The following is a 25,653-nucleotide window of genomic DNA, read 5'->3' as shown; positions in this document are numbered from 1 at the left end:
ATACGTTGGAGACGTATCAGTCGCCATTGTTGTCGCGGGAGAGAGGTGGAAGGCAGGAGGGCACGGAGTGCTCGAGGTGAACTGCCCATGGGCCCTGTTGGCAGGGTTGACATATGGGTACTCTTTCTCCTGGGCCGCCGAATGGGCCGGCCTCAGTGGGCCATATTTCTATCTCGCGCGCCAACTAATCCAGCCCACGCCTTGCCACGTCACAATCCTCGTTTGGCATAGTACCCCAAGGTTTGATTTGGACCGGGATCGAATAGATTAGGGTGCAATCGATAGGGATTTGGACGTTGGGTTCATTTCGCCGGATATCTACCAATTCAGGGTTTAAAAAAGACTTTTCCAATTATCTAGCACAATGCCATCGCCGGCATCGGCACCTGCCCACCCACTGCCCATCCTATCAATGATAGGGACTCTGCCGAGGGCTCCCTTCAAACACAACCAGCGCACATTTTTTTATTGATATAATCCAACTATCACGTGTTTATTTTCCCACCCTATAGATTGAGTTTAATCCAACCCTTTTGCCGATTCTCTAGATGAAAGTATACTTAACCGTACATCACCGTGTCAGTCAATCAAAAAATCGAGATCAGTCAGTGAAAACCGACCACGCGCCCCAACCTGCTATGGCAACACAAAGGAACCCTAACCCCCACCTTCTGCAGTCGAGGGTCTCTATCAGACGAAGCCTGGACAGTGACGGCGGCAGCGAGACCTTCCTGGATGTGGCTTCCTTCTCTATGACGACGATGAGGCGGTCTTGGCGACGCTGCTCAGTGGCGGTGGTGGTGGGACAAGCTCTGCCCAATGGCTAGCCCTCGACTGCACCCAGTGGCGGCGCCAAGGGTCTTCCTGGGCATTCTACGAAATACCAAAGAATTGCCGATCTGTTGATATATTGTTGCTAACTTATTGTATATTTATTGTCATATTACTATTGCATTGCACAAATGAATACCAAGGGGGAAATTCCTGGCTCCTCCATTGACTACAGCAGCGGCTGGGAGCTCTCGATCCACCCTATCTGGATCTGGGTTGGTTGGAGGAACACGCCACGTGGTTGCCTGCGGGTGTGGTGTTGCCTCGTAGGCGCATGCCATAGTTGCTGACGTGGTGTCGCTGAGGCTCGGCGGATGATGGGCGTTGTGATGGTGCAGGTAGCTCGGCTCGACGTGTTGGTGGTACTGGAGGGACATGTCAACGCGGCTTCAACAACGTGGTGGTGCGGCGGCGACGACATCAAAGTGAACAAACATTAGCGGTGTTGCCCTTTCCGGTGGGCAGGGATGTAGGTATGTGATGATATGGATGAAAGTCCGGCGCGTCTCCAGACGGTGCTACCGGCGACGATGCCCAGGGGTATCGTTCCCTTCTTGGAGGTGTCAATGTGCTGGGTCGACACCTCGCTCTCACTCACATGGTTTGTTATCTCAGGGTGAAAGCCTAGCTTCGGTTCTGGATCGTCGATGGCGGCGTCCTCAACATCGTCCCTTTGTTGGAAGCATTGTTTGCGGAGACATGGCTTGGTGGTTGTATTTTGCGTTCCTTTGGTGGTCGCCGCTGTTCTCGATTATGATTCAAGGACACTATGTACGCCATCACAAGTGAGTCTAAGAAAATGGCTTTCTCAGGGTTGTCCGAGTCCAGCCACTCACTTGCAAACTCTTTTAGGCGCTCAAGCAACGACGGAGCTATGTTGGTTCCTGAGAAAAAAATTATGAGGTTCAAGTTGGAGTGGATTTGCTTGTCACCGGGTTACGGTGGGAGCTTGTCAGTCTTTCTTGCAATTTACCCTCGGCCTTTTATAATGCTAAGACATGCAATTTGCATGCTCTCAAAAAAAAACATTATAGTGCACAATGCAGTACTCCCTCCGATACAAAATAAATGTCATGGTTTTAGTTCAAATTCGGAGGGAGTACGCAGCAAAAACATAACTTGCACTTACACATTAACAGCACAAGCGTACAACAGAACCAAAACAAACAAAATTTGGAACATCGAGCAGACAAGGAGATCACTTCTCCAAATCAACACAAAATTCAGAAAATCGAACAAAATTCAGCAATGGCAAACACATGGATGGCCTACTTCTAATGCTTCAGTGAGAATCTAACAGGCATGCAACTCCAGCTCGTCCTACACACGCGCGACACAACTTACTTTTCATGCATGCATGCTCATGACAGCAATGGTGGTGCCAAGTTTGGGGAGACCCCATCCAATCCACAATGGGCTAATCCACAGAAAAGGTGGGCAAAAAGAGATCAACTGGTACCACACACACACTCACACCATTCAGATCTCACACTGCAAAAAGAACAACAATAATATACCACCACACTGAGGTGGCGACCAGCCAAACGCAGAACAACTTGTGACCGACCTGCACTACCACAACCAAATCTCATCTCCATCCGGTGCAAACACACTGGGACTGGAGCATGCAACAACAAATTGACCTACACATACACATCAAGCAGCCTCTGGTAAAAGCAAAAACATATATTTAATAATTCATCACAAAAACCCACTGTCTGTAACTGACGCCAAATACACACCGCTTCTTCGACTCGACAGTAAGACGGCTCTCCTATATTCCCTATATCCACTTTCGGTTTCTCGACGAAAAGCTAAGTATCACAGCAAATGAAAAGATCGACCTTTGGTGTAAAAAGAAAGTAACTATGATCTAGAATTGTCTTCTGTAGATGTTCAGGCTGTTGCTGGTGCCACCGCCCAGCATGATGTTGATGGAGGAAGCCCCCTCCGTTCCATGGGCAGGGAATGGATCCTCCGAACCGTATCCGAATGGAGAGGCGGCCTGGGTTGCTGCTACCAGGCCATGGCAGTAAGTGTCTTGGTCTGTCTGGCAGGGTGTCCCTTTGCAGTATAGCCCCTCAAAATCGCCCATTCGCTCCCACGATGAGAACGAGAACGGCCCGGACATGCCACAGTCGGTGAGCCTCCACTGGGGCATGTGGGAACGAGAGGCCCGTGCCAGCGGCGACCGGCTTCCATATGGATAGGTATCTGCTCCTGCTCCTTGCGCGCCTAGAGCCGGTTCGTGGTCCACGAAATCGTCCCGATGGCCGCGGCCTCTATGGCCGTTCCACCTCAGCTGACGGGGTTCATCGCAGTCTTCGCCTATGAGGACATGAAGGGCCACCGCCTCGGCTATCGCGGCCCCTTCATCGTCCAGCCTCCTCTGCTCCTCCTGTTTCTGCTGCCGCTTCTTCTCCAGCTCCGAGATGATGGCAGCAGAGTTTGCGAGCGCTTTCTCCAGCCGGCGCCTCTTCTTCTCAGCCTGCTTCTGCCGGTCTGACTCGTCTTTCGCGTGCTTCTTCTTTCCTTTCTTCGACACTTGGCCTGCTTGGTTACCGCCAGCTCTGTCCATCACGACTGCGCTCCCTTTTCACTGTATCTGATCTTCCTGTACTAATCCAATTAAGAAAAATTACAATCTAAGAGTGTGTGGCTGTACTCCTCGCTGAAAAGAGCATATCCTAAGGCAACAGCAACGTCTTCAAGTTGAAGAGCCACTTAAGCTGTCACAACAGAATACCTAAATCCACTCAGGCCTCAATCGTCTATGGTTAATCTCGTCACGAACTTCCTGCCACCTTTTGACCCATTTTCACAGTACCAGAATTTATATGAATTCACAGCCAACCAACTCATAAGGATCTTCTCCTGTATCGAGAAAAGAAGAAAGTTCAGGTTAGAAACGAAGATTCAATGCACGCAAGACATATTCCCTTCTCGGTAATCCAAGGAATATATAAGTAAATCAAGTAAACTTATAGTAAAAACATGGATGATGATCCATTTTGCAGAAAATAACTCAGAAAGATCAAAGCATCGTATAGTTCAATAGCAGACATAACATAACTATACAGAGTATTTTGCAGTCCGGTCTCATCCAATTAAAAACGTGGCATACAGTAATAAAGATAATCTGATCCACTAGTAAACGGCCAAACTTAGCGGCAAAGTGAACAGCACTGAACAAAGTGGCCTTTCTGTGCAATTAACAGCAAAATTCTGCATTTGCTACAACACAAGTTATAAGTGCAAACTAGTCCAAAGTGGAAAACTGGGGATGCAAGTGTGCTTGGCCCACAAAACACTCCTATTAGTGCGCTAACGGCCGCAAAAACCAACACACTAATGTGTAGTATGAGGATGCAGGATATGCAGCGAGCCACTTGCATCCCTATGGAAAACTCCTGAAAATGGCTCATGGCTACCGTGGCAAATGCTGGACTCTCCCTACAAGTTTACAAACGTTGCCCGTTTGTGAATCTAGCGGCACCGATTAGATCAGAACGAAAGCTCCACGGTAGCACACCGATTTGTCGTGCAAACGGCATCATAAGCTTTTCATGCTGTCTAATTGCATATCAATATACAGGAACATACGTATCATCATCATTCCTTAACAACAGATCAACCCAAAGTCCTCTAGATTGACGGTTAGAAGCCGAAGTTGATCAGGCAATTGGCACCCGTGGAGTTCAAACCATGTTGATCCGGGGCAGGAACAAAACAATCTAATTGCCACACGATACGGCATCTAAGCCCATCAGATCGGCCAGACAGGCGAGCAGATCAGCGGCGAAACCGCGCGAAGACCGCGCCTTTCCACGGTCCACAGAGAATCTGGCGTGGAAAACGGAAATCTGGAACGAAGACGGCAAGATTCCGATGAAATTCCCCGCTAATTCAGTGAAACTACCCATCGATCTGTACGAATTAGGCCCGTACGGAGCGAGGAGATTACCTTGGTAGAGCCGGCGACGGCGCGGGGGCGGGTGACGGACCGCCGACTCGCCTGGACTCGCCTCGCGGGCGACCACCGGCGGCGGGGATCGTAGGTGCGCGGGGCGGGCGGTTCCGACGAGGGGGCGACCGGATCGGCGGAATTCGAGGAGGATTTGGCGGTGCGGGTACGGAGAAGCTGCGGAGACCGGGGCCGCTGGGCGGATTGGGGAATTTTGGGGTCCGGGTGGGGGCACGTGCTGGGCGCGTGAGGGTGGTTGCACTGTCCAACACTCCAAGTATCCAACCCCAACCCAACCTAGCACAAGTCTTGTTTTCTCTTTTCCTCTTTTTTTTCCATTCAAACAAATGCACAATTCTTTTACATTCTTGTTTGGTAGGCAGATAATTCATTATTTTATTTTCTCCCAACACTTTTTTTTATCTTGCCAGGCCACTCGTTGTAGTTCTTTTTTTTACTTTCGATTATAAGGTACATGCATTCGGGTGCATACACCATGGGCGCATGATACATAATTGTGTTTATGTGTTTTCTGACCACCTAAGCCAGAGGTTCAAGGTATATTCATTATTTTTTACTTTACTGAATGTAGTTGTATATGTGTAAATTTGAACGTCAAGATTTGTTTTTTACGTACAATTGTGCCTTTACAACTCGGCCAACTTCATCTTTCTCTCTCTTTTGAATGGTTGCCAGGCTGGGGCGAAAAGATTCCTTGTGTTTGTATGGAAAACCAAATCTATACAAGTTACACAGTTTTCATTTAAAGTTTACATTTAGGGCATGTTCTGATCTCCTCTAGCTTCTCAAAACTTCACAAATCCAGCTTCTCACAGTGGTTTCTAACTCCAAGCGGCGATGAAAAATCTGTTTGGCTCGATTTGCAGCTTCTCCCAGTGCTACAGCCCAGCTGGGAGGGTTGTGGCCTGCTCGGGCTAGTTGGGCCGACTAGAGGCAGCCCAAATCGAGCCACCTGCAGTAACAGTGAGGGGGCACGAGCGAGGGAACGAGGAGGGATATGTCCCAGCGAGCGTACCGGTTCGAAGGCTTGACTTGGCGGTGGCAGTTCAATTTTAATATTGGCTAACTCCAGCTTTCCGTATCGGTGGAGCTGGGTCGAGGCTGCTTCACGATTTTGCACTGCCATCGGGCGTAGCTTCGAGAAGCCAACTTCTCACAGTCCAAACGTTCGGGACAATTTCATCTGTGGAGTTTGTGAAGCATGGAGCTGGAGGAGATCAAAATATGCCATTAGTGTGAAAACCTTTCATTGGATACCAAGTTTTCTAGAAAAGCATGACAATAATTCCGTCACCTATATTTTTTGTCAAATTTGACAAAAGAGCTAAGATTGTTCGCCATTTATATGTATCCAAGAGAGTACGACTTGTATAATTATATGTAACCAAAATTTAGTTTAGCAATGTTGCACACACAGTAAACTATTTTTTGAAAAAGAGAAAGGAATTTTTTTTGGATTATTCTCTACTGCCATACATTTTGGCATGTGCACTTCCTTTATATTTTAAAAAACTCTCGATTACATTCGACTGATTAATCACTCGCGTTGTTAACCGACTTCGTAACTTGCCACGTATCGAATGGGACCCACATGATCCCGCATCATCCAACCTTATATCCACACTAGAACTATCCCATCTTCTCCACTTCTTTCCCGGTGCGCGCCCTCCATCCCATCTCTTCTGACCTCTCTCTCAACGAAAATAATCACCATCACATGGCTGCGGTCTTCGTCAAAACCATCCCTCTCACCCACTCTCCCAACTCCACAAGCACGCCACACACCATCCAAATACATAGCTCTGCTGCAAAAATCCTGTGACACAAAAGAGAGAGAGATGTGCCGGGGGGAGGGGAGTGGGTTGGGGTTTGCCGCAAAAGAAAGATGCATCAGTGCTCCAAGCCCGACCACGCTGCCATGAGTGTTGTTTCCTCAAGCACCCTGCGTCGCTCCATCATTCATCGGTGTCGCCTATGTTGTGAGGCTGAGGGCTTTAAGCTTGATGGGTCGCAACATGCAGAGAGGCATCGGCGATGCAGCAGTCAGCGGCGGCTACAGGGTCGCCAGTGCTATGATGCAAGCTGTATCCAAGAGAGTACGACTTGTATAATTATATGTAACCAAAAATTAGTTTAGCAATGTTGCACACGTAGTAAACTATTTTTTGAAAAAGAGAAAGGAATTTTTTTGTGGATTATTCTCTACTGCCATCCATTTTATCATGTGCACTTCAAGTGTAAATCCTGTATGTTTTAGAAAACTCTCGATTACATTCGACTGATTAATCACTCGCGCTGTCAACCGACTTCGTAGCTTACCACGTATCGAATGGGACCCACATGATCCCGCATCATCCAACCTTATATCCACACTAGAACTATCCCATCTTCTCCACTTCTTTCCCAGTGCGCGCCCTCCATCCCATCTCTTCTCACCTCTCTCTCAACGAAAATAATCACCATCACATGGCTGTGGCCTCCGTCAAAACCATTCCTCTCACCCACTCTCCCAACTCCACAAGCACGCCACACACCATCCAAATACATAGCTCTACTGCAAAAATCTCGTGACACAAAAGAGAGAGATGTGCCGGGGGAGGAGGGAGTGGGTTGGGGTTTGCCGCAAAAGAAAGATGACGGCGGTGCTCCAAGCCCGACCACGCTGCCATGAGTGTTGTTTCCTCAAGCACCCTGCGTCAATCCATCATTCATCGGTGTCGCCTATGTTGTGAGGCTGAGGGCTTTAAGCTTGATGGGTTGCAACATGCAGAGAGGCATCGGCGATGCAGCAGCCAGCGACGACTACAGGGTCACCAGTGCTATGATGCAACACTCGCAGATGGCCGCAAGCCACATGGGACCGGGACGCCGCAGCGGGTCACTGGTGGTACGATGCATCTATTGTCTACAGCTATCGGTACTGCCATGCAACACACGCCAGCATCGGTGATGCTGTGGGGCGGGCGGCGATATCACATTGCTCGTAGGCCGGAGCCGCGCCCTTGTTGGTGGTGGTCTGCTGCTGCAAGGTCGGCTACTACGAAGCAACGAGAGTATGGCGGGCTGCTGCGAGCGAATGACCAATACTCCACCAAACGACCAAACAGGGCGACGCTACATCGTGGGCCATGCTGCCATGGTACTAGTTTCATCGTGTGATATTGTGTTCGCTGACTTGAGAGAGGAATAATGGTGCATTGGCCCCCATCTAATGGTTACTGGCGGATCAGACGGCTACCGACCCGATTGATTTTTAGTTGATACACCGTGTTTATGTTTGTGTCATGTGGTATAGAAGGAGTAAAAGAAGAAGAAGAAAAAATTCCATTCTATTCAGTCTTCTGAATGAAAAGGATAGAGGCCTAACTGCAGATAAATTTGTAGGGGTTACTTACAGCCAGTGCAAAATTAAATGGCGAACAAAACAGAATGTGCAGAGAGCCACACGGGGCCGGAGCCGGACCCGGCCAGTCACCGACGGGCGGACCCCACCACCGGCGTGACATTGCAGCTGCAGCGATCCGCGGTCGTCTCCGGCAAGGAGCCGGAGCCGGAGCCGGAGCAGGGGAAGGAGCAGGAGGTGGTGGCGCACGTCTACGACGTCGCCTGCAGCGGCCCCGACGGCGCCGGGGGCGGCGGCGCCACCGTCCTCCAGATCAACCGCATCTTCAAGGATGGCATCGGCCTCGGCGGCATCTTCCACACCGCCATCCAGGTCTCCCGTCCCGTTCCCCTCCCCGCCGCCGCCCCATCTTCCCTCTTCGTTTCTATGCCCTCCGCGCTGCCTCGGATGCCAAGGAGATTGGATCTCAGGCGAATCCATCCGCCGCCTAAACTGTGGTTTCTTGGTACAGTCCGTCCCAAAAAAAACTGTACAGGTTTTGCACAACCTGGGTGGTTTCTTGGTATGGAATTGGGAATGTGTAGAAAATCTGCTTCCGTCTCGTTGATATATGTGGCCGTGACAGATTTACTTGATGCGTGTTTTCATAAATTGAATTGCTCAATGGGAACTTTGAGGTCTTATGTTCAGTCAGTCAGAAATGCAGAAAACATTTTCAGTCAGAAATGCAGAAAACATTGAGGTTATTGGTGGAACAAGTGTCAGTCTGATAGCGATCACGCGGAAAACATTTTACCTGTCATCTTTGGACAGAAATATACATTGATCTATTTGTGGCTACTTTTATGAAATGTTCTGATTCAGAGCAGCTATAATGTGCAATCAAGTCTTGGTTAATTGTACCTTACTGCATGTTGGTTCTTGGTTACCCGAGGCTCATAGATAAGTCGTGCGCCTAGGCCTAGTTATTGATCGATTCGCTGCGTGTCGCCAACAGGTCTATGGTAACGAGGAATGGTCATTCGGCTACTGCGAGAACGGCAGCGGGGTTTTCAGCTGCCCCCCGGCCAAGAACCCCATGTACACATTCCGCGAGTCCATTGTGCTGGGGAAGACGAGCTGCTCGCCACGCACAGTAAATCAGATAGCACGGGAGCTCAGCCGGGAATGGCCTGGAGCCTCATACGAGCTCCTCTCGAGGAACTGCAACCACTTCTGCAACGAGTTTTGCGACAAGCTCGGCGTGCCAAAACTTCCAGGTTCTTTTCTGTTGTTTGATGATTTATTTATTCTCAGATACATTACGCACTTGTTCCTGTTTGATGATGGTTGCCGAAAGCAAAAGATCCTTTTAGGAAAACTCTGTAGCCAAAGATAACCTGTCGAAGCTAGAATTCTAATGCTGTGTTGTCTTCAACTTATGTATTAATCCAAGTGATTACCTTACTATACCCATGTTTATGATGAAGAATGATTTTAAAAAATTCTAGTCAATTGCTTCAGATTTTGCAACAAAGTTCTAACTATGTACATGTTCAGGTTGGGTCAATCGCTTTGCTAATGCTGGAGACGCAGCTCTGGAGGCTGCTGAAACTACAGCGGAAAAGGTGTGCATACCTTCTGGGATTTTCTGCTAGTTTTATGTCCTGTCTAGGATTTTCTGGCTACTTGCACTATCACTAGAATTTGTCATGTTTGCCCTCGTAAGTCTCCCTAGTCCCATATATTACTAGAATTTTTCAGAACCTCATAGCTGGGCAACTTCACAGCAAGAATCGTATGACCCTGTTAATCAACCTTTAAATAAATCACTGAATATGGCCATTTTAAATCAGAAACACTGTGGAACACTGAACAATAAATATTCATGTTATGTGTCGGAAAGAAGAATTTCTTTTTGAAATTGTTGTTCTCCGTCACTCAGGTTCAGAAAGGTACTTCTGACGAAAGCTTCAGACCTAGGAACAATAGCAATAGCCTTATCTGCTGTGCCGGCTTGGATACAATCTGAGTGTTGTCACTTTATGTATTGAGACGCATACATTGATTAGATGCTGACCTTTTGATCTTTCAAACAGCTCAAACAGGCGAAAAAGGAGATTTTTACTGCATGCAAAGCTGCATCCACATATTTGACTGGTTCGCCTTCGAGTACACCATCAGATGCGGATGATACAGCTGGCTCAGCAAGCAATACTCTTTTCGAGGGGGCATGGATCAGAAGCATTATTGGCATCAGTATGAAGCCATCGAAGAGCCTTATGAATGATGCATCGTCAAGTTCAGATGATGAAACATCTGATGACAAGAGCAAGACAGATGGTAAACAGCCTGGTAGGGATCAAAATGAGGGCGAAAAGGATGCAAGACAAGAAGATCAAGGCACAAAAAGCGAGAACGAACCACCCAATCATCATTCATGAAGCCCACACCATGATGTGCAGAAAGAGAAGCAACTTTCTTGAACCGATAAAAATGGTTACAAGGGGGAGCGGTTTAGAACAAATCCTAACATGTACAGAGTCAGTTACATTCACTTGTCGTCAAGAACTGGAAGCTGCGACGTAGTAGTCCTGAGGAGGAGCGCCGAAGCGACGGAGTGCATCACGATGTGTGCGATCCTCAGCTTTATCTGCCCACGACATGGCAGCGGCCGAACCCCGCTCCGCCTTTCACCCTTGTAGACTCTGACGAGATCGCTGGCACAAACTTTCTCGCCCATGGTGGTGAAGGAGATGTCTTTCTGTGAGCTTCCTTGGTTGCTTGCTTGCACTTATGCCTGATGTCTGCTCCCTGCGTGGTGGTCTATTTATAAAGCTTCAGGGAGTTCTATCCGGATCCAAGACATGCCAGCTAGATTGTTGCTCCTTTGCCATCGAATGTATTTGGATGATGTTCGTTTTTTAAATGCAACCCTGCATGTAGACTCTAGTGTCTGTCTGTTGGTATGGGAAAGCTTCTGTTGATGTGTTTTGTTCCATTCATGATTTGGGGCTGTTTGTCCCTGTGTTATCTGCCAATCTTTGACTCTTGAAACACTATGCACCTGCCAGGCCAAATGATTTGCCAATTTTGGACACCTGTGGTGTCTAGTACATGTATGACGTACATGTGCAGAGCAGAGAATGGCTGCCAACCTGTCATGTCCCCGGATCCAGAGTATTAATCTGTCCATGAAGAAGCATCTCTGATTATGTTTGTTGATTGTGTGATTATGCTTGTTAATTGGGGGCTGTCAGAAGGTTCCTGTCTCATGCTTGCTGCTAATCAGTTTTAATTTCCTGTCTGACAAAGTGGGTGCTGCAGTCTGGTGGTTGGCCTTGACTGGTCTTGGCTGAACACTTGCTGTGCTATTGTAGCAATGGAAGGCAATTTTTTTGGTCAACATTCTGTTGAAAAATTAATGCATGGCTGGCTGTCTCCTGTGATTGGTCATAAGACCTCTGCATTTTTCTTGAGGTGTCATATTTATGCTAATCATTTGTATTCCATGAACCAGGAAAGCTGAGTGCGAGTGATGAAACAAGAAATTATGATAAAGGCTGGGACAAAGTAGCTCAATTAGATTGTATGCAGCTTCTTGCTGTACCAAGTGACGAGGCTACTGGATCTCTAAGTGAGAACTGTAACAGTAAGGAGCGTGTTATTGACTGAAGACACATCTCAAGGGCCTCTCCAAGGTAGTATAAATAATGCTTACTCTGGTCTAACAAAGTAGACTCTTTTTAAACAGAGTGTAAAAAGAAAAAGATCCAAAGCACAAGAAGGTGAAATAGAAGAAACACTAACTAGGTCAAAATCAACCTCACAACCACTGTCGTGATGGTTGGAAAAAAGACACGCACAAAAAAATGATGGTCCACTGGAGTAGGCTGCGAGGCCCAAGCGGCCAAGGAGTGCAGCGGCCCGTTATCCTTCCACCGTTGGAAGCGGGCAGTTGTCGCTGCTCTGTGAAGCCAGCCTCACGCTGTGCCTGCCACATTATGGATCGTGAGGCCCAGCTTTCGCATAGGCCCCAGATGGTCCACTACACAACTTGGAACGGGCGGGCCAGCAGTAGCACACCTAGACCAAGCCCGCAGCACTACAACAGTGTCCACATCACCTTAATGCCCCCACTCGGGTTACAAGCTCTCGCAACTGAGCTCGGCGAATGAAGCAAGTGGAGGTGGCTATTTAAGCTGGTCGAGTGCCTCCTCGGTTGGCGAGGTGGGACTAAAGAAAGAGGAGTGCTGTGTGGGAGATGTTTTTAGTATGGGCTTTGGCAGCTTTAGCATTTGTCGTTTTGGGCTCATGGACGTGGCCATGTGGGCAAGGCTTTGGCAGCCATTCGTGGGTTTTAGTGCTAATTAGCATAGTGAACTTGCTTAGCAGGAATGGAAAGAAATATAAATTGCTGCATGTTGAAAGCTGGGATATTTTTTCCGCCTTGTTGAGTAGTCTTCGCTTCTGCAACCCTCTCCAAACAGCCCAAACAAGCAAAAAGAAAAAAAAAGATATTTTTACTGCATGTAAAGCTGCCTCCACATATTTGAGTGATGCATCGTCAAGTACACCATCGGTTGCAGGTGGCTCAACAAGCAGCTTATCAGATGCATTTTTGGTAGAAGAAGCTTCTGCTGATTGCCAACCTGTGATGTCCCCAGATTCAGAGCATTAGTAAGTAATCTGTGCTTATGCTTGTTATGCACCCAGCACTTTGTTGCTAATCATTTGCACTGACTGCTCTTGGTTCAACACCTGTATCTGTATGGATGACATTCCAGTCCAGTCAACCTTCTGATGATAGATCAATCATCTGCATTTTATGAACACCGACGGCGTCTTCATCTCCAACCTCACGCTCCTGAACTCGCCGGCGTGGAACATCCACCCGGTGTAGAGCGTCTTCTGGATGACCGGCGACTACAAGTCCCACCCCGAGTCAAGACGGCCGTGCCCGTGGTGGAGAACATCAGCTACCAGGACGTGGTGGCCACCGACGTATGGAAGGAGGCGGCGAGGATGCAGGGCATCCAGGGCGCGCCCTTCAAGGGCATTTGCATGGCCAACATTACCGCAGAGATGACCAAGGATCAGAGAAGGTGTCATGGAACTGCGCTGACGTCGAGGGCGTCTCGGCCGGCGTCACCCCGGCGCCATGCGCGCTGCTGCAGGGCAGCCACGGCGGCGCCTGCCCATTCCCCACCAACACGCTCGCCGTCAACCAGATCACAGTGCAACAGTGCTCATACTCGATCGCACCGGCTGCTTCTTCAGTGGCTGGGACAGAGTAGCTCAACTATATAGTATCGAGCTTCTTGCTGCACCAAGTGATGAGGCTATTGGATCTCTAAGTGACAACTGTAACAATAAGGAGCGTGTTGTCGAGTGTCTGCCTTGATAACTTTAGAAGTAAAAAAGGTCGTTGTGGGTAACATACTTACTGTTTCAATGCAAAAAGAATTGCAAATTCAGAATTGTCGCTTTGTTGTAATCATCAATGTTTATCCTAGGCATTGCAAGGCAGACCGTCGAACTGCTGCTTTGTTCCTGTATTATCGGATAAAATGATCAGAAGCACAAAAAGTTAAGCAAATAAACTTGTTATGTGCAGCAAGATTTTTTTTTCACAATTTATATTCAAGAGTGAAAAGTGCAAACAAATATTACTCCTATGCATGTTCAGCGCACACACACAAAAAAAAGAATACTCACATTTTATATTCTTGAGTCAAAATTTATACTGAAGAGTGAAAATTGTAAGAAGCAAATAAATTTCTCACCCGCCAAAAAAAAGAAGCAAAGAAATCTTTAATGTGCAACACACAAAAACTGACAGTTTACACTCAAGGCAAAAGAGTAAGCAAATAAACCTATTACGTGCTGCACAAAAAAGAAGAAACACCCGCGGTTTATATTCAAGAGCCAAAAGAGTATGTAGGAGGATACTTTATACGCATCACAAAGAAAAAAATGATGGTCCCGGAGTGCAGCGGCCTGTTATCCTTCCACCGATGCTGTGCCTGCCACATTATGGATCGTGAGGCCCAACTTTCGCATAGGCCCCAAGCGGTCCACTATGCAACTTGGAACGGGCAGGCCATCAATAGCACACCCAAACAGGCCCGCAACACTACAACAGCGTCCACATCACCTTAATGCCCCCACACGGGTTATAAGCTCACGCAACTAAGCTCGGCGAGTGAAGAGAGAGGAGACAGGTATTTAAGCTGGTCGAACACTTCCTCGGTTGGCGAGATGGGACTAAAACAAGTGAAGTGTAGTGATTCAGCTGCGGAATGAGGCGGAGCGTTGTCGGCTGAAAGAAGCTTTTTTAGCGTGGGCTTCTCTGCCTTCGGCCTTTGTCGTTTTGGGCTCGTGAACGTGGCTATGTGCCCATGTGGACATGGTTTGGGCAGTCACTTGCTGGTTTTCGAACAGAGTGCTAATTAGCACAGCGAACCCCCTAAAAAAAATTACCACATCGAACTTGCTTAGCAGAAAGGGAATCAATATATGAACTGCGATAAACAGTGCATATTTCACTTGGTAGCGTGTACTATATCCAAAAGTGGTGTGCTTCTGCTAGTAAAATATTCGATGCGGAAGGTTAATTAGTGAAGAGAGAGATTAATGACAGCCGCGTCCACCTCATTGTTCACTAGTCTCTCTTCTTCTCCAATCCTCTCCAAACAGTTCAGACAAGCAAAAAAAAGGAGATTCTTACGGCATGTAAAGCTGCCTCTACATATTTGACTGGTACACCATCAGATGCCGGTATGAAGCCATCGACGAGTCTTATGAACGAGGCGTCGTCGAGTTCAGATGATGAAACATCTGACGACGAGAGTGAATCGGGAGTCTGGTGGTGATCGGAATGAGGACCAAAAGGATGCAAGACGAGCAACTGACGGAAAGTGAGAAGGAACCAGATCAATATAGTCACACTGTGATGAGCAGTTTACAACGAATCCTAATATGTACAAAGTCAGTCACATTCACTTGTAATCCAGAACTGAAAGCTGCGATGTAGTCTTGAGGAGCGCCGAAGCGACGGAGTGCATCACGATGTGCACTATCCTCAGCTTTATCTGCCCGCGACGCGGCCGCGGCCGAACCTCGCTGCGCCTTTCACCCTTGTAGACTCCGATGAGATCGCCGGCGCAAACTTTCTTGCCCATGGTGGTGAAGTTGTCTTTCTGTGAGTTTCCTTGGTTGCTTGCTTGCCTGCTCTTTGCTCCCTGCGTGGTGGTCTACTTATAAAGCTTCAGGGAGTTGTATCCGGATCCAAGACATGCCAGCTAGATTGTTGCTCCTTTGCCATCGACTGTATTTGACGATGTTCGTTTTTTAAATGCAACCCTGCATGTAGACTCTAGTGTCTGTCTGTTGGTATGGGAAAGCTTCTGTTGATGTGTTTTGTTCCATTCATGATTTGGGGCTGTTTGTCCCTGTGTTATCTGCCAATCTTTGACTCTTGAAACACTATGCACCTGCCAGGCCAAATGATTTGCCAATTTTGGACACCTGTGGTGTCTAGTACATGTATGACGTACATGTGCAGAGCAGAGAATGGCTGCCAACCTGTCATGTCCCCGGATCCAGAGTATTAATCTGTCCATGAAGAAGCATCTCTGATTATGTTTGTTGATTGTGTGATTATGCTTGTTAATTGGGGGCTGTCAGAAGGTTCCTGTCTCATGCTTGCTGCTAATCAGTTTTAATTTCCTGTCCAATGAAGTGGGTGCTGCAGTCTGGTGGTTGGCCTTGACTGGTCTTTGGCTGAACACCTGTGCTCTACACTTTTTTTTGGTGAAAATTTAATGCATGGCTGTCTTCTGTGATTGGTCATAGGACCTCTCCATTTTTCTTGAGGTGTCACATTTATGCTAATCATTTGCATTCCATGAACCAGGAAAGCTGAGTGTGAGTGATGAACAAGACATTATAATGAAGGTGTAACAAGAAGAAGATCAGAAGCACGGAAAGTTGAAACATGAAACACTAACTAGGCGAAACTCAACCTCACAACCACCACCTTGATGGTTGGAAAAAAGATAACCTAAAAAAAGTGATGGTTCGTTGGAGTAGGCTACAAGGCCCAGGTGGCGGCCCAGGTGGCCCAGGAGCGCAGCACGCATAGGCCCAACGAGTCCACTACGCAACTTGGAACGGGCGGGCCAGCAATAGCACACCCAGACCAGGCCCGCAACGCTACAACAACGTCCACATCACCTTAATGCCCCCACTCGGGTTACAAGCTCTCGCAACTGAGCTCGGCGAATGAAGAGAGTGGAGACAGGTATTTAATCTGGTCGAATGCCTCCTCGGTTAGCGAGGTGGGACTAAAGGAAGAGAAGTGTTGTGCTTCCTGCTGCGACCAGAGATGTTTTTAGCGTGGGCTTTGGCATTTGTCGTTGTGGGCTCATGGACGTGGCCATGTGGACAAGGTTTGGGCAGCCATTCGTGGATTTTAGTGCTAATTAGCATAGTACTAATGAACTTGCTTCACATGGAAACAGTATAAAATACAGCATGATTAAAGCTGGGACTAAGAAATATATTCTATTTGTAGAAGTCCCAAACGCATATCAATGGGAAAAACAATACAATCTCTCTATCATGCATGTTGACATGTACTAGATCTAAAAGTGCTAGCTAATAAAAAAATCCGACATGAAAGGTCAATTAGCAATGAGAGAGATTAGTTATGTATCTTATTGACCATACAAGTCTTGTTAGTGAAAGTGCGTTATATCGACTAGAGGAGGGTGAATAGGCGATTTTTATGGAAGTCTTCAAAACGTGAAAGTTTCGAAGACAAACGATAGAAATAAACCTATTACCATGCAGCGGAAGGTAGACTACACTAGGCAAACCATAGTCAAGTATTCAATGAAGTGAAATCACAATGACTAATAGCAGCTAGGTAGTAAGGATCAGGTAGGAAGATATTATGAAGCCAATCAGAACAAGCAGTTACTCAGTGAAGACAAAAGATAGTGCAATCATATGATGACTTCACAAGGAGCAACAGTAAGTAAAGGGAAGGGAAGGATGAAACCAGTGACTCGTTGAAGACAATGATTTGTTGGACCAGTTCCAGTTGCTGTGACAACTGTACGTCTGGTTAGGGCGGCTAGGTATTTAAACCTGAGGACACACAGTCCCGGACACCCAGTCCTGAACACGCAGCTCAGGACACCCGGTCCTCACCGTATACCCCTTGAGCTAAGGTCACACAGACCTCGCTCAATCACTCTGGTAAGTCTTCAAGGTAGACTCCCAAACCTTCACAGACTTCGTTCACCGGCGATCCACAATGGCTCTTGGATGCTCAGAACGCGATGCCTAACCGGCTGGAGGATTCACAGTCCTCAAGTGTAATAAGTCTTCAGATCACACAGACAAGAAGACTTAAGTGATGCCTAACACTCTTTGGCTCTGGGTGGTTAGGGCTTTATCCTCGCAAGGAATTCTCTCTCAAAGGCTTCGAGGTGGGTTGCTCTCAAACGACAAAAGCCGTATTCTAACTCTGAGCAGCCAACCATTTCTGGTTGTAGGGGGTGGGCTATTTATACCTACTAGGCAACCCGACCTGATTTGTCCGAAATGATCCTGGGTCACTAAGGAACTGACACGTGTTCCAATGGTCAGATTTCAAACACATGCGGCAACTTTACTTGGGCTACAAGCAAAGCTGACTTGTCCGACTCTGGACAAGATTCGCTCTCATAGTCTTCACTCGAAGACATAGGTTTTGGTTAAGCATCACTTCAGTCATTCTGACTGGTTCTCTTGGACCCCACTTAACAGTACGGTGATTCCTATGACTCAATAAAGAAGAAAAAGAACTACGAAAGATCTGAGTCTTCGAGCTCCATAGGCTTCATGCGATGTCTTCTCTTGTCATAGTCTTCAATGTGAATATCTTCACATACCACCTTTGACTTCAATGTCTTCATACATTTTTAGGGGTCATCTCTGGTAGGAAAACCGAATCAATGAGGGACTTCTACCTGTGTTATCCTGCAATTCTCACAAACACATTAGTCCCTCAACTAGGTTTGTCGTCAATACTCCAAAACCAACTAGGGGTGGCACTAGATGCACTTACAATCTCCCCCTTTTTGGTGATTGATGATAAACTAGTTGAAGTTTTCAACGGGGAATACAATATGTGAAATTGTAAAGGATAAGGAATTGTCTTCATAAGTTGTAAGGGCTCCCCCTGAAGATGTGCATATAAGTAATTTTCTTTTGGAATGCAAATGCATATGGCAGGTTGTACTTGTGGAGATCCTCTTCAACTTATGATGACAATCCATTATGCATGTGAAGGTATGTGAAGATAATGACATGCATAATGGAAAATGGACGTCTGCAAAATGATCTAAGTGCGGAATTTATCGTCGCACATGCGGAATTTATCTTCGCATCACAAGGTAGCAAATAAGTAGCAGACGACCATCGAGTTTAAGTGTTACAACTCAAAGAACCAAATGTATCAAAACGAGAGTTGTAAACACTAGGCAGAATATAAAGCAACCGCCCATATGGACCCGCTTGAAGACTATCAAACTCATATGCTTCTCCCCCTTTTGTTAGTAAGGACCAAAAAGGTTTGAAGACATAGAGCATCTACTCGTTCCCATGAAGAGTAGGTGAAGCAGCAGGGTCGTCGGTGGTGTTCGGCGGTGCAGAAGAACTTGGAGCAGTGTCGAAGCGTGCTAAAGGAGGGGGCGGTGAAGTAGCATCGTCTTCGTCCTCAATCACTCTGGCATTCACGGTTGCCGCAGAGGAAGAGAACTCAGAGTCTTCAAGAGATGGGGTTCGTCGCAGCACAGCCCTTCGAGGAGGTGTGGAGTCAAACTTGAAGCGTTCAGAGAAGCCATCCTCTTGAAGATCATCTTCAGAGCACATAAGCGTCAGCCCTTTCCATGTGCGTCGAGAGGTTTCATGGGCAACAAAGGCATTCTTGGTGGCAAGATTGCGAATGCGGTTGACATCCACCAAGAGGCTTTGCATTTGGCGCTTCAGCCAGTCATGATGTCTATCCTGTTTCTGATGAAGAGCCACTAGAAGCTCTCGGTCATTGAGAACACGAGTTCGCTTCTTGGGTCGTTGGGCAATTGTGCTTTCGGTGGCTTCAGTAAGGGCAGGATGTGGTGCACGGGTAGTTCCAGCCAGAGGATAAACACGAGTGACTGCTTCAACTCCTTCAATGTTCTGAGAGAAACTTTGATGCTCCACATTCTGAAGACTAAGAGGTTCCTTGGCAGGCTCAAGATAAATGGCTTCAATGGACATATCCACATCAGGCAGAAAGATCCGATGATTGCGAGCAGATGGCTGATATGAGATAGCGGAGTGGAGTTTAATCAGCCGTATTATCCATGGAGCGTAGAACTTCAAGCCAAAAAGATCAGAGCCTGATGCAGCAAGTTGGCGAATGAAGAAGTCCTGTGCATTGAAGCATTTGCCATGAAGAATATAGAAGACCAAAGTCTTCATTGCACCTTCGAGCTTGGCATGTGGGGAATGTCTTTTGATGGGCCAGAGAGTTCGCCTTATGATGTGATAGATAGTCCTTGGCAGATACTCAAGGTCTTCAACAAAGAACTCCTTAGGATATGCAGCATCTTGTGGCAAGGGCTTCATCATACTGAGCATCTGACTCATGTTTGGTTCAGGCTTCTGAAAGATGCTCTCCATAGCTTCACTGTGAAGCTGACAGCCAGGTTCATAGAGATCGCCAGGAGTGGGCAGACCAGTGAGCTCAATGATATCAAAGGCTTTGGCTTCGTGATGAATATTTCCTGTCATCCACTCCAGGACCCAAGTCTTCGGATCTCTGTTGTACCCACGGATGTGAAGTGTGGCATAGAATTGGAGCAGCAACTCTTCATTCCAGTGCTCTTGGTCGGTGACAAACGGCAACAATCCAACCTCTTTGAAGCAATCCAGAGCTTCTTCTAGATAGGGCAGACCAGCTATTGCTTCGGTGTCAAAACGCTTATGTGGGAAGATGCGACCTTGATTGTACGGAATGCAGGAGTAATAGCTTCGCTGCGGATAGCTCCAGAACCGATCAGAAGATATTCTTTCCCTTGTGTAGGGGTTCTTGGAGCTATTGAAGAAAGTGTTGTCTGCTTGGAAGCCGTTGACATTGAAGGATCCAGGTGCGGATGCAAGACCTGGAAACCTAGGCAACCTTGGAATTGGCTTCTGTACCTGAGGCCTATGCTCAACATGATAGTCAAACTGAGGACTAGCAGCAGGCGCAGGGACAGAAGCAGTAGCATCATTGGCTTCGCTGACTTCTGGTTCTTGGGTTGGTGGAGGCTCCACATTTGCTTCAGCCATGACAGCGTCAGTGGCTTCATTTGTTTGGGTGGTGGCAGCCTCAAGATTCTCACCCTCCACTTGATGAGCTGGAGGGTCGGTCACAGTCACGTTCTCCTCAAGAACAGCTTCTTGGTGAGATGGGGGTGTAGCAACTCTTGGGGTTTCTTCTTCATCGGTTGATGCAGCCGGAATGTCTTCAGCAGCTTTAGCTTCAGACTCGGAGACTGGAGGCCTTGGTCCTTTGCGAAGCCTGCGCAACGCTGGCGACGACTGTGGAGTTAGAGTTGGCTGGGCCTCAAAGTCATGTTCTTCTTGTGCTTATGGGTGATCAGCCCATGTTGTATCCTGAGCAATTGGCGTCAAGGGACGACCAATGCTAATGAGTTCGCTGTGCGTAAGCACAGGCGATGATACCTGTTGGTGCTCGATCTGAGGAAGAAGTGCATCATCTTCAACATGGTCATGGTGACCAATGTCTTCAGCAGCGGTGGGATCAGCTGCTGGAAAGTATTTAGCTTCATGAGCCTCTGTGGAAGCAGGCTCATGGACAGTCAGTTGGCGCTCTTGATGTTCAGCGGCAGGGCGGACCATGGAGATGGGTTCAACAACTAAGGGCTCTGTGGGAGCAACCCGTTCCTTCTTGGTCTTCCGCTTCTTCTTGGAGGGAGCAGCATCAGAGGCTTCAAAATGTTTCCTCTTTCTGGCTTCAGCCTCAGCAGTCCTCGTCTTCTTCAGTTCTGAAGCGGTTGACCTGGCCTTTGGCTTTGAGCCAGTCATGCTAGTTGGGAAGACAATGTGATCTACTTCCTGTTGGAAATATGCCCTAGAGGCAATAATAAATTGGTTATTATTATATTTCCTTGTTCATGATAATCGTTTATTATCCATGCTAGAATTGTATTGATAGGAAACTCAGATACATGTGTGGATACACAGACAACACCATGTCCCTAGTAAGCCTCTAGTTGACTAGCTCGTTGATCAATAGATGGTTACGGTTTCCTGACCATGGACATTGGATGTCGTTGATAACGGGATCACATCATTAGGAGAATGATGTGATGGACAAGACCCAATCCTAAGCCTAGCACAAGATCATGTAGTTCATATGCTGAAGCTTTTCTAATGTCAAGTATCACTTCCTTAGACCATGAGATTGTGCAACTCCCGGATACCGTAGGATTGCTTTGGGTGTGCCAAACGTCACAACGTAACTGGGTGGCTATAAAGGTACACTACAGGTATCTCCGAAAGTGTCTTTTGGGTTGGCACGAATCGAGACTGGGATTTGTCACTCCGTGTAAATGGAGAGGTATCTCTGTGCCCACTCGGTAGGACATCATCATAATGTGCACAATGTGATCAAGGAGTTGATCACGGGATGATGTGTTACGGAACAAGTAAAAGAGACTTGCCGGTAACGAGATTGAACAAGGTATCGGGATACCGACGATCGAATCTTGGGCAAGTATCGTACCGCTAGACAAAGGGAATTGTATACGGGATTGATTAAGTCCTTGACATCGTGGTTCATCCGATGAGATCATCGTGGAACATGTGGGAGCCAACATGCGTATCCAGATCCCGCTGTTGGTTATTGACCGGAGAGTTATCTCGGTCATGTCTGCATGGTTCCCGAACCCGTAGGGTCTACACACTTAAGGTTCGATGACGCTAGGGTTATATGGAATAGATATACGTGGTTACCGAATGTTGTTCGGAGTCCTGGATGAGATCCCGGACATCACGAGGAGTTCCGGAATGGTCCAGAGGTAAAGATTTATATATGGGAAGTCCTGTTTTGGTCACCGGAAAGGTTTCGGGTTTTATCGGTAATGTACCGGGACCAACGGGAGGGTCCCGGTGGTCCACCAAGTGGGGCCACCAGCCCCGGAGGGCTGCATGGGCCAAGTGTGAGAGGGGACCAGCCCTTGGTGGGCTGGTGCGTGTTGGGTTTCGTAGTAATTTCAAAAAATTTCCTACGCACACGCAAGATCATGTGATGCATAGCAACGAGAGGGGAGAGTGCTGTCTACGTACCCACGCAGACCGACTGCGGAAGCGTTGACACGACGTAGAGGAAGTAGTCGTACGTCTTCACGATCCAACCGATCAAGCACCGAAACTACGGCACCTCCGAGTTCGAGCACACGTTCAGCTCGATGACGATCCCCGGACTCCGATCCAGCAAAGTGTCGGGGAAGAGTTCCGTCAGCACGATGGCGTGGTGACGATCTTGATGCACTACAGCAGCAGGGCTTCGCCTAAACTCCGCTACAGTATTATCGAGGACTATGGTGGCAGGGGGCACCGCACACGGCTAAGGAATAGATCACGTGGATCAACTTGTGTGTTTCTGGGGTGCCTCTGCCTCAGTATATAAAGGAGCCAAGGGGGAGGGGGCCGCCGGCCAGGAGGTGGGCGCAGGAGGAGTCCTACTCCTCCCGGGAGTAGGACTCCCCCCCCAATCCTAGTTGGACTAGGATTCCCCGAGGGGGAAAGAGGGAGAGGGGGCCCGGCCACCTCTCCTAGTCCTAATAGGACTAGGGGAGGGGGGAGGCGCGCGGCCACCTTGGGCTGCCCCTTTCTCCTTTCCACTAAAGCCCATTAAGGCCCATATGGCTCCCGGGGGGTTCCGGTAACCTCCCGGTACTCCGGTAAAATCCCGATTTCACCCGGAACACTTCCGATGTCCAAATATAGGCTTCCAATATATCAATCTTTATGTCTCGACCATTTCGAGACTCCTCGTCATGTCCGTGATCACATCCGGGACTCCGAACAACCTTCGGTACATCAAAATGCATAAACTCATAATATAACTGTCATCGTAACCTTAAGCGTGCGGACCCTACGGGTTCTAGAACAATGTAGACATGACCGAGACACGTCTCCGGTCAATAACCAATAGCGGGACCTGGATGCCCATATTGGCTCCTACATATTCTACGAAGATCTTTATCGGTCAGACCGCATAACAACATACGTTGTTCCCTTTGTCATCGGTATGTTACTTGCCCGAGATTCGATCGTCGGTATCCAATACCTAGTTCAATCCCGTTACCGGCAAGTCTCTTTACTCGTTCTGTAATACATCATCTCGCAACTAACTCATTAGTTGCAATGCTTGCAAGGCTTATGTGATGTGCATTACCGAGAGGGCCCAGAGATACCTCTCCGACAATCGGAGTGACAAAACCTAATCTCGAAATACGCCAACCCAACATGTACCTTTGGAGACACCTGTAGTACTCCTTTATAATCACCCAGTTACGTTGTGACGTTTGGTAGTACCCAAAGTGTTCCTCCGGTAAACGGGAGTTGCATAATCTCATAGTTATAGGAACATGTATAAGTCATGAAGAAAGCAATAGCAACATACTAAACGATCGGGTGCTACGCTAATGGAATGGGTCATGTCAATCAGATCATTCTCTTAATGATGTGATCCCGTTAATCAAATAACAACTCATTGTTCATGGTTAGGAAACATAACCATCTTTGATTAACGAGCTAGTCAAGTAGAGGCATACTAGTGACACTTTGTTTGTCTATGTATTCACACATGTATTATGTTTCCGGTTAATACAATTCTAGCATGAATAATAAACATTTATCATGATTATAAGGAAATAAATAATAACTTTATTATTGCCTCTAGGGCATATTTCCTTCAGTCTCCCACTTGCACTAGAGTCAATAATCTAGATTACACCGTAATGATTCTAACACCCATGGAGCCTTGGTGCTGATCATGTTTTGCTCGTGGAAGAGGCTTAGTCAACGGGTCTGCAACATTCAGATCCGTATGTATCTTGCAAATCTCTATGTCTCCCACCTGGACTAGATCCCGGATGGAATTGAAGCGTCTCTTGATGTGCTTCGTTCTTTTGTGAAATCTGGATTCCTTTGCCAAGGCAATTGCACCAGTATTGTCACAAAAGATTTTCATTGGACCCGATGCACTAGGTATGACACCTAGATCGGATATGAACTCCTTCATCCAGACTCTTTCATTTGCTGCTTCCGAAGCAGCTATGTGCTCCGCTTCACATGTAGATCCCGCCACGACGCTTTGTTTAGAACTGCACCAACTGACAGCTCCACCGTTTAATGTAAACACGTATCCGGTTTGCGATTTAGAATCGTCCGGATCAGTGTCAAAGCTTGCATCAACGTAACCGTTTACAATGAGCTCTTTGTCACCTCCATATACGAGAAACATATCCTTAGTCCTTTTCAGGTACTTCAGGATGTTCTTGACCGCTGTCAAGTGATCCACTCCTGGATTACTTTGGTACCTCCCTGCTAAACTTATAGCAAGGCACACATCAGGTCTGGTACACAGCATTGCATACATGATAGAGCCTATGGCTGAAGCATAGGGAACATCTTTCATTTTCTCTCTATCTTCTGCAGTGGTCGGGCATTGAGTCTGACTCAACTTCACACCTTGTAACACAGGCAAGAACCCTTTCTTTGCTTGATCCATTTTGAACTTCTTCAAAATCTTGTCAAGGTATGTGCTTTGTGAAAGTCCAATTAAGCGTCTTGATCTATCTCTATAGATCTTTATGCCTAATATGTAAGCAGCTTCACTGAGGTCTTTCATTGAAAAACTCTTATTCAAGTATCCCTTTATGCTATCCAGAAATTCTATATCATTTCCAATCAGTAATATGTCATCCACATATAATATCAGAAATGCTACAGAGCTCCCACTCACTTTCTTGTAAATACAGGCTTCTCCGAAAGTCTGTATAAAACCAAATGCTTTGATCACACTATCAAAGCGTTTATTCCAACTCCGAGAGGCTTGCACCAGTCCATAAATGGATCGCTGGAGCTTGCACACTTTGTTAGCTCCTTTTGGATCGACAAAACCTTCTGGTTGCATCATATACAACTCTTCTTCCAGAAATCCATTCAGGAATGCAGTTTTGACATCCATTTGCCAAATTTCATAATCATAAAATGCGGCAATCTCTAACATGATTCGGACGGACTTAAGCATCGCTACGGGTGAGAAGGTCTCATCGTAGTCAATCCCTTGAACTTGCCGAAAACCTTTCGCGACAAGTCGAGCTTTGTAGACAGTAACATTACCAGCAGCGTCAGTCTTCTTCTTAAAGATCCATTTATTCTCAATTGCTTGCCGATCATC

General features: G+C 47.2%; 2 protein-coding genes and 1 non-coding gene across 5 annotated transcripts; 1 reads left to right on the top strand and 2 right to left on the bottom strand.

The window, feature by feature from the left end:
* Positions 1-2,502: 2,502 nt before the first annotated feature.
* LOC147956902 (uncharacterized) lies at positions 2,503-5,058 on the bottom strand. Of its 3 annotated transcripts, none has more exons than XM_087535436.1 (3): positions 4,796-5,058; positions 3,578-3,705; positions 2,503-3,450 (listed from the first exon to the last, which is right to left on the bottom strand). In XM_087535436.1, exon 3 carries the CDS (start codon positions 3,407-3,409, stop codon positions 2,705-2,707), a length of 705 nt encoding a protein of 234 aa, XP_087391562.1. In that variant the 5' UTR covers positions 3,410-3,450; positions 3,578-3,705; positions 4,796-5,058; the 3' UTR covers positions 2,503-2,704. The 3 variants fall into 3 exon arrangements, with proteins under 3 accessions (XP_087391562.1, XP_087391561.1, XP_087391560.1); XM_087535435.1 differs by having other exon boundaries at positions 2,503-3,445; XM_087535434.1 differs by having other exon boundaries at positions 2,503-3,705.
* A 3,148-nt stretch (positions 5,059-8,206) lies between these two features.
* On the top strand, positions 8,207-10,908 carry LOC125529578 (uncharacterized). Its single transcript, XM_048693986.2, has 4 exons — positions 8,207-8,531; positions 9,157-9,418; positions 9,699-9,766; positions 10,238-10,908. The coding sequence occupies exons 1-4, from the start codon at positions 8,229-8,231 to the stop codon at positions 10,580-10,582; spliced, it is 978 nt and encodes a 325-aa protein (XP_048549943.2). The 5' UTR covers positions 8,207-8,228; the 3' UTR covers positions 10,583-10,908.
* Positions 10,909-12,006: 1,098 nt separating this feature from the next.
* On the bottom strand, positions 12,007-12,310 carry LOC147956901 (signal recognition particle RNA). Its single transcript, XR_015612433.1, has one exon.
* Positions 12,311-25,653: the final 13,343 nt, after the last annotated feature.

Source organism: Triticum urartu, chromosome 7A, assembly GCF_056163025.1.
Source record: "Triticum urartu cultivar PI428250 chromosome 7A, HENAU_Tu73, whole genome shotgun sequence".
In the NCBI taxonomy this organism is placed as follows: domain Eukaryota; kingdom Viridiplantae; phylum Streptophyta; class Magnoliopsida; order Poales; family Poaceae; genus Triticum; species Triticum urartu.
This window is presented reverse-complemented; position numbering and strand designations above follow the sequence as displayed.